The following is a 7,500-nucleotide window of genomic DNA, read 5'->3' as shown; positions in this document are numbered from 1 at the left end:
TGCCATGCCAACCCTGTTGGCTGTTGATTGGCAGAGAGAGAGAGAGAGAGGAGGTCGGAGGTCACGGAGGTGTCCCAGTGTTCCAGCCTTCAACTGGGTCCCCTAAAGTGTGCGCGCGTGTGTGTGCGCGTGCCTGTGTGTGTGTGCGTGTGTGTGTCATAAAGCTCTGTGGAAGCTTTGTGGAAGGGGCTAGACACTCAGCAAACACACACAGTCTCTCTTTCTGGCCATAAATCTGTTAATCTGTTCACCCCCCTCTCTCTCTCTCTCTCTCTCTCTCTCTCTCTCTCTCTCTCTCTCTCCTCTCTGCTCTGAAGGGAGGTTCAGGTTATTGGATGAAGACAGGGATGTGAGGGATCCTGTCCAGTATTTTTCCAGCGTCGAGGAAGTTGCAGGAATCTTTCCGGACCGAGTTTTCGTCATGGAAACAATCACCTTCAGTGTCAAGGTTAGGAGTCCAGGAAAGAGCCAGAATAAAAAAAAAAAATTAAAAAAAAAATTGAACTTGAATTATAAACAATTGTCTCAGAGTAGATGAGAAATCAAATAGTGTACTGTAAGTGTGTGTGTGTGCGTGCGTGTTGCAGGTGGTGTCTGGGGAGTTCAGCGAGGACAGTGAGCCCTACAGTTTCACGCTCCAGGCAGGAGATGAGCTGTCAATCATGGGGAAGGCGGAGCTCCTCTGCGCCACGCCCTCCAGGGACAAGTCTGGACTGAGCGCGCTCCTGAGACGACTGGGAAAGACCCCCCGCAGTGAGAGACCCGCAGTACCTCTTGACTAATCCCCGTTCGTCCGGTTCTTAGAAAGAGAGAACACATCCCTCTCTTCTCTCTCTCTCTCCCTCTCTCTCTCTCCCTCACTCTCTCTCCCTCTCTCTCCCTCTCTCTCTCTCCCTCTCTCTCTCTCCCTCTCTCTCTCTCGCTCCCTCTCTCTCTCTCCCTCTCCCTCCCTCCCTCCCTCCCTCCCTCCCTCCCTCCCTCTCTCTCCCTCTCCCTCCCTCCCTCCCTCTCTCTCTCTCTCTCTCTCTCTCTCTCTCTCTCTCTCTCTCCCTCTCTCTCTCTCTCTCTCTCTCTCTCTCTCCCTCTCTCTCAGGTAAGACACCCTGCCTGGTGTGCATGAACCACCGGACCAACCAGAGCGTCAGCCTCCCGTTCGCCTGCCGCGGCCGCTTCTGCACGCGCTCGCCCCTGGAGCAGGGCATGCTGGGAGGCGAGCACACGGTGCGCAGCATCATCGAGCGGGTCCGCCTGCCGGTCAACGTGTCCGTGCCGTGCCGGCCGCCGCGCAACTCCTACGACCGCCACGCGGTCCGGGAGGGCCACCGCTACAAGCTGCTCAACATCGTCAGCAAGACCGTCGTGCTGTGCCTGGTCCTGCGCCGGCAGGAAGTGTCGCCCTCCCACTTCCTGCTGCTGCGCTGCATGCCGCGCTTCACGCCGGCCGAGTCCTCCGTCCAGGCGGTGGCACTGGAGGGCCTGCTGCTGCGGCACGCCTTCGACGCCGACGCCTACTCCCGCGCCGTGCGGGAGACGCGCCCCGAGCTGGAGTGCGTGGCCGAGGAGGGCGTGAGCCCGCGGAGGTCGCGACCCTGCGTCTCGGGCCAGGACTCGCTGGCGCCCGCCTTGCAGCGCCTCTCCCTGTGTGTGTACGGGGGCGGGGTTTCGGACAGCCTATCGCAGCGCTGCAGGGACTCACTGGGGGAGGGGCCAGGTGAGGGGGAGGAGCGAGAATACGTCACCCCCGAATGGCCGGAGGCTGAGATGCAGAGCAACGAGGAGATCCCCTACGAGGAGCTTTGGACCAATCAGAACGCAGAAGGCTTGGGGAAGGCAGAGCCAAACCTCATCTCTTTCCACTCCTCTTCCTCGTTGGACGGCTCCCTGGGCACAGCCCACGTTACCATGGTGACACGGGTGGCCACGCCTCCACCTGTACCCCCAAAATCAGAAGCTGTGAGTCTGCCCCCTCTCTCTCTCTCTTTTCTACTTCTCTGTCCGTGTATATCTCGCTTATCATCCCTCTCTCCTGCTCAGAAGAGACTGCATCCGGCTGTTAAATGCAGGAAGCATGAGCCTAAATAATTGATACAACGTTCTCGTATTGACCACATACAGTTCTGGGAACTGGTGTCATACACATATAGGCCTGCCACACACACACACACACACACACACACCCAAGAACTACAATGGGGGTTTGGTATTTCAGTGGATAGAGCTGTGTTTGTACAGTATGATATGGTTTATGGTGTAATCTGGAGCGTGTTGGCTGGCTGTTTCTGTGTGCAGGGGGTGGGCTTGACGAGGTGGGGTTGATTTCAGCAGTTCAGCTGAATTATACCCTGTCACACACACTGCTCCTCTCCCTAATGTTTACCCTGCCAGGAAGTTTTATTTTGTGTGTGTGTGTGCGCATGAACTGTCAAGAGAGTTTACGTTGCATGTGCGTGTGTGTATGTGTGTGTGTGCACTGTGGGGAGATTGTGTTTGAGGTTTAAAGGTCATCGGAATTTGACATTTACACAATGTGACATGGAGATGGTCCAGCACGGACACAAAACACACAGGAGCGCACACACACACACACGCACACACATGCACACACGAACAGGCTACTTACACACTCGACTCTTTGTTACTTTTGCTCTTTATTATTGCAAATTCCACTGAAACGTCTTGTGAATCTATAGAGACCACTATTCTTCCAGTTCCAATATCAGGAAAGAGAGAGTGTTAAGAAGTAACCTTCTTCCTGGTATGTGTGTGTGTGTGTGTGTGTGTTTAGGTGAGAGAAGAGTGTCGGTTCTTGATCGCCCCCCCTGTTCCCCCTCGCTGCTCTAAAGGGGGCTCCTTCTCCAGTCCACCCCCCAGTCCTCCGATCCCGCCCCGTTTCCCCAAAACCTCCAACTCACCAAGACCAAACCTCTCCTTCTACGCCTCCGGTCTACAGGAGAGGTAAGACACACACACACTCACACACTCACACACACACACACACTCACACTGCAACATAGATAATAATCTCGTCCTCTCTCCACATTTTGTTTTCTTGTAGCTGTTCCCCCTCTCCAGACACCTCCCTTTACTGCTATCCATGCTCCTGGACTGACTGCCCCGCCCCTAGCCCCGCCCAGCCCAGCCCAGAGCCAATCCCGGCCCTGCCTGCCGACGGCACGGCCAGTCCTCTGCCGGCGCAGGCCACCTGGGCGGAGCCATGGGCGGACTGTTCTCCCAAGGGCCTCTATAACTCTGCCCCTCGGCTGAGGCCGCCGCCCCCTCAGAGCCGATTCGCTCCCTTTGGGGCGCTGAACCCTTTCGCCCGTCAGTCGCCCTGCCCCTCTCCCGAACCCGCGGCCAATCAGACGACAGAGACCTCGCGGGGTGCAGAAGGAGGCGGGACCGCGGGGGTGTGCGAACCCGGCGACCCCACCTGGCGCCCGCCGGCGGACCTTTCGACCCTCTCTTTGGAGGAGGTGTCCGCCTGTCTGCGGTTCATCGGCCTATCAGAGGCGGCGGTGGGCGTGTTCCAGCGGGAGCGCATCGATGGCAGCCTCCTGGTGCAGCTCAACGAGGAGATCCTGTCACATGACTTCCACCTCAGCCGACTGCACGTCACCAAGATCACACAGTTCATACAGGGCTGGAGGCCCAAGATCTAACACGCACACACACGCACGCACACGCACGCACACACACACACACACACACACAAACCAGTCCTGATAATGTGCCTGTTCACTGTGGAACCGTCCCGAATGTGCCTTCTAATTGGATAAAGCGTCTGCTGCCGACCCAATCAGAGAAGGTGGGGGGTGGAGCTCTACGATGACACCTTGTGACGTATCTGTAGAGCTTGAACTAAAACTGGACTTCTGAAGCACAACTAGTCCCGCCTCCACCGGCCCCGTTCCATTCTGGCCCGAATGCCCTTCGGCCATTTCCTTCACCGGAGTGCCTCTGGGTTCGGGCTGCATGGAGCTCGGCTGTAGGAGGGACTGAGGGGGCCAGAGTTGTAATAAAAGACTGTGAGTAGAGTTTACTAACTTACCAACGGCGCCAAGGCGACCCCTGACTATGAGAGACAGTTGCTATGTTAACGGGGTGTGCGCGAGGGGGCGGGGCGTCTGTCGCCGTGGTGACAGTACTGTACGGTACTGCTGTATAAAAGTGTTGAGAGGTCCTACTCTCTCCAGTTAGCGGTGATGATCATGATGACGTTTAACCAGGGACTATAGCGGAGTTACAGCTCAAAACACTGCAAAACATCATCAGCAAACGTTGAGGTCACTTGACATTTAGCACTCGAGATCATAATCATGATAAATCTTAAGCCACTATCACTTTCTGTGAGCAACCGTTTATAGGGAAAATGGTTGACATGGGCTAGCAGTCTGGACTGAAACCCTTCTATAGCTTCAGTCCTCCATGATAGGGGGGTGTAGATCAGCCCACTGGTCAGCTCAGTGATGTAACCACGAAGGAGGTGTACAAGATGAAGAAATAAAGACACTTAATGACCTCTGAACTGAGGGACTGCTTTCTCTCTAGGTAACAACAGCGCACACGCACACACACACCTACACAAAGGCACATACACAGTGGACGTTGGGTGGTTTATTGAAGGTAAGGCCAAGTACAGCCATGAGTCTTGCAAATTTACAAAAGAAACGACGCCAGTCGCACAGTCGTCATGAAACACAGTCGTCAGAGACACAGTCGTCAGAGACACAGTCGTCAGAGACACAGTCGTCAGACACACACACACACTAGTGCAAAAGGCCTGACAGCCCTGCGTAACTAAGGCAGCGGCTATATCAGGATTGGATAAATACCGGTCAATTCTACCACGTCTCTAAGAAGGCAAAGTGAAGTGATTCCAGTATTGCGCTCGGCAGAGGAGGTGGGGGCGAAGCTAGGTGAGGAACTGGCATTAGGAATTAGCCTTCTTCACAGACGGCATTCATACATTATTTGGTGACGACATCCCCCAGTGATGCAAACTGTCCAAAGGGAGCCCAGCAGGGCAGGGCTCTCCACTGATAGTAGAACAAGGGGGGCGGGGTTACTTGTGGAACTTCTTGCTGGGGTCCTTGGCATGGTCCAATAGCAGCTGGCAGGGGGCGAACTGATTACCATAAACATCCTCAAAACGCTTCATTATGGAAACCAGACGCTCCGCCCCTATTGAGTCCACATACCGGAACGGACCTAGGGAACAACACAAGAGACACTTGTTAGATTTATACTCTGGGTGTGTGTGTGTGTGTCTGTACATGTACGTGTGTGTCTCACCGCCGAGGCAGGGCGGGAAGCCCAGTCCGAACACCGCTCCGATGTCTCCCTCCACTGGGTTTCCCAGAATTCCCTCCTGCAGGCACAGGACCGCCTCGTTGACGAATCGAGACACCAGCCGGAGCTGGACGTCAGAGTCAGAGGACCTGGAACCACGTCAACAACAGAATCAGGAGGGGGACCAGAGAGAAGGATGATTTAAGAATGCACACAGGAGAGAGAGAGAGAGAGACAGAGAGAGAGAGAGAGATGGAGGGAGGGCGAGAGAGAGAGATGGAGGGAGCGAAGGCGAGAGAGAGAGAGAGAGAGAGAGAGAGAATGTCTTACACAGTGGGAGGTGCAGGTAGTTTGAATCTCTTCATGATTTCTTCAGCTTCCGAGTTTACACTCTTATCCTTCTTCCCCTTTCCATAGACAAAGCAGCCCTTACCGGACTTACGACCTGGACACACACACACCCACACACACACACACACACACGCACGCACACCAACAGACCAAACACATCAGCTACTACTGCACTGTAAGCGGAAGAGAAGGTTTAGAACAGGTGATTGTATCAAAACGGACAATTGTACCTTTGAAGCCTTTCTCCACCATGGTTTTGAGAACCTCCACGTTTCCTCCTCCGAAACGAGGGCCGAAGGCCTTACCCAGATCCTATAACACACACACACACACACACACGCCCACGCACACACACAATTGTATTCTGCTACACCACACCCTCAGAAGTCAGAAATCCAAAACAGAATCTCACGGTGATACTAAACCACGTGACATCACCGTACCTCAGCCACATGTGCTGCCACATCGATGCCGACCTCATCGGCTAGCGTCGCCATGCCGACAGGGAAGCCAAAGCCTGTCGTCAAGGCGTCCAGCTTCTTAGGCCCCACCCCTTCCTGTGACACAACAGAGCACGTTTTTCTCTGCATTAGTGATTGAGAGTGTCTGAGGAGTAGCAGGCAGACTGGTGGAGAGATACAGAGAGATAGACATACATGTGTGCGTGTGTGTGTGTGTGTGTGTGTGTGAGAAGACAAGAGAGACAGGCCATCTGTGGTCACCTGTAACACTCTGACAGCCTCGGCCAGCATGGGAGCCAGACAGCGAGTGGTGTAGAACCCTGGTCCATCCTGAGAAGAGAGAGAGAGAGAGACATGCTTACACACACACACACACACACATTCTCCCACTTCCCCTTCATACCCGTGTGATCTTGTTCACATCCTCAGTCAGTATGAGGTGTACTGCGCGTGCGTGTGTGTGTGTCCTCACCCCCACTACGATGATGATCTTGCCCTGTTTCAGGCCCACGGCGACGGCGGAGGCCGTGGTGTCTTTGGACGTCTTCTCTGTGGTGATGATCTCCAACAGCTGCATCTTATCCACCGGAGAGAAGTAGTGCATCCCGATCACCTGCAGCACATGGGCACACACACACACATATACCCACACGCGTGTGCACACACACACACACACACACACACACACACACACACGAATATTACTTTCCTGGCTTTCACTTCCCAACACTTAGTAAAAACACTATTAGCACTTCTTCTTCAAACACAAAGATGAATGACTAGTTGCGTGACGTGTGTGTGTGTGTCTCTGTGTGTGTGTGTGTGTGTGTGTGTGCGCGTGTTTTCCTGACCTTGTCGGGGCGTGCGCTGGCGGCGGCGATGTCTTTGATGGGCAGGGCTGAGGTGTTGGTGGCGTACACACAGTGGGGAGGAATCACCTGTCAACACGGAGAAACGTCACACATCGCCACACTTACTGAGTCTGCTGTCCTTTATGCGAGTGTGTGTGTGTGCACGTGAGAGTGTGTGTGTGTGCACGCGAGTGTGTGTGCGTGTCCACTCACAGCCTCCACCTCCTTCAGTACTCTGTGTTTGATGTTGATGTCCTCGAACACGGCCTCTATGACCATGTCGGCGGTGTGGAAGCCGGAGTAGTCCAGCTGAGCAGACAGGAAGGACAGGGTGGTGTCCCGCTCAAACGTGGTCAGAGCCCTCTTCTTCACCTTGGTGTTCAGCCTGAGACCACACACACACACACGCGCACGCACACACACACACACACACACACACACTTTAAAGAAAGCGTAACTCTGGATTTTGTGCATCTTTCTTTAGAACTTCAAAACTAGTGGTTGGTTTTCCTCCCCGGGTGACAAGTGGTATGATGGCGGCCTCTAGT

At 54.5% G+C, this 7,500-nt stretch overlaps 2 protein-coding genes across 2 annotated transcripts in view; one reads left to right on the top strand and one right to left on the bottom strand.

The window, feature by feature from the left end:
- Nucleotides 1–3,659, top strand: part of gareml (GRB2 associated, regulator of MAPK1-like) — a gene marked incomplete at both ends in the record, with an annotated part of 7,850 nt that extends 4,191 nt beyond the window's left edge. The window contains 5 exons of the mRNA XM_084439975.1: nucleotides 322–448; nucleotides 588–753; nucleotides 1,094–1,953; nucleotides 2,786–2,955; nucleotides 3,056–3,659. Of these exons, the coding sequence (XP_084296101.1) occupies nucleotides 322–448; nucleotides 588–753; nucleotides 1,094–1,953; nucleotides 2,786–2,955; nucleotides 3,056–3,659 (1,927 nt within the window). The remainder of the gene's footprint in view (nucleotides 1–321; nucleotides 449–587; nucleotides 754–1,093; nucleotides 1,954–2,785; nucleotides 2,956–3,055) is intronic.
- Nucleotides 3,660–4,594: 935 nt separating this feature from the next.
- hadhaa (hydroxyacyl-CoA dehydrogenase trifunctional multienzyme complex subunit alpha a) overlaps nucleotides 4,595–7,500 on the bottom strand; it is a 7,274-nt gene continuing 4,368 nt past the window's right edge. Inside the window, exons 13-21 of the mRNA XM_084439266.1 lie at nucleotides 7,166–7,337; nucleotides 6,953–7,039; nucleotides 6,574–6,714; nucleotides 6,363–6,431; nucleotides 6,084–6,197; nucleotides 5,871–5,952; nucleotides 5,620–5,734; nucleotides 5,293–5,438; nucleotides 4,595–5,208 (exon numbers count right to left, since the gene is read on the bottom strand). Of these exons, the coding sequence (XP_084295392.1) occupies nucleotides 5,063–5,208; nucleotides 5,293–5,438; nucleotides 5,620–5,734; nucleotides 5,871–5,952; nucleotides 6,084–6,197; nucleotides 6,363–6,431; nucleotides 6,574–6,714; nucleotides 6,953–7,039; nucleotides 7,166–7,337 (1,072 nt within the window). The 3' untranslated portion in view covers nucleotides 4,595–5,062. The remainder of the gene's footprint in view (nucleotides 5,209–5,292; nucleotides 5,439–5,619; nucleotides 5,735–5,870; nucleotides 5,953–6,083; nucleotides 6,198–6,362; nucleotides 6,432–6,573; nucleotides 6,715–6,952; nucleotides 7,040–7,165; nucleotides 7,338–7,500) is intronic.

Source organism: Borostomias antarcticus, assembly GCF_949987555.1.
Source record: "Borostomias antarcticus genome assembly, chromosome: 6".
Taxonomy (NCBI): Eukaryota; Metazoa; Chordata; class Actinopteri; order Stomiiformes; family Stomiidae; genus Borostomias; species Borostomias antarcticus.
This window is presented reverse-complemented; position numbering and strand designations above follow the sequence as displayed.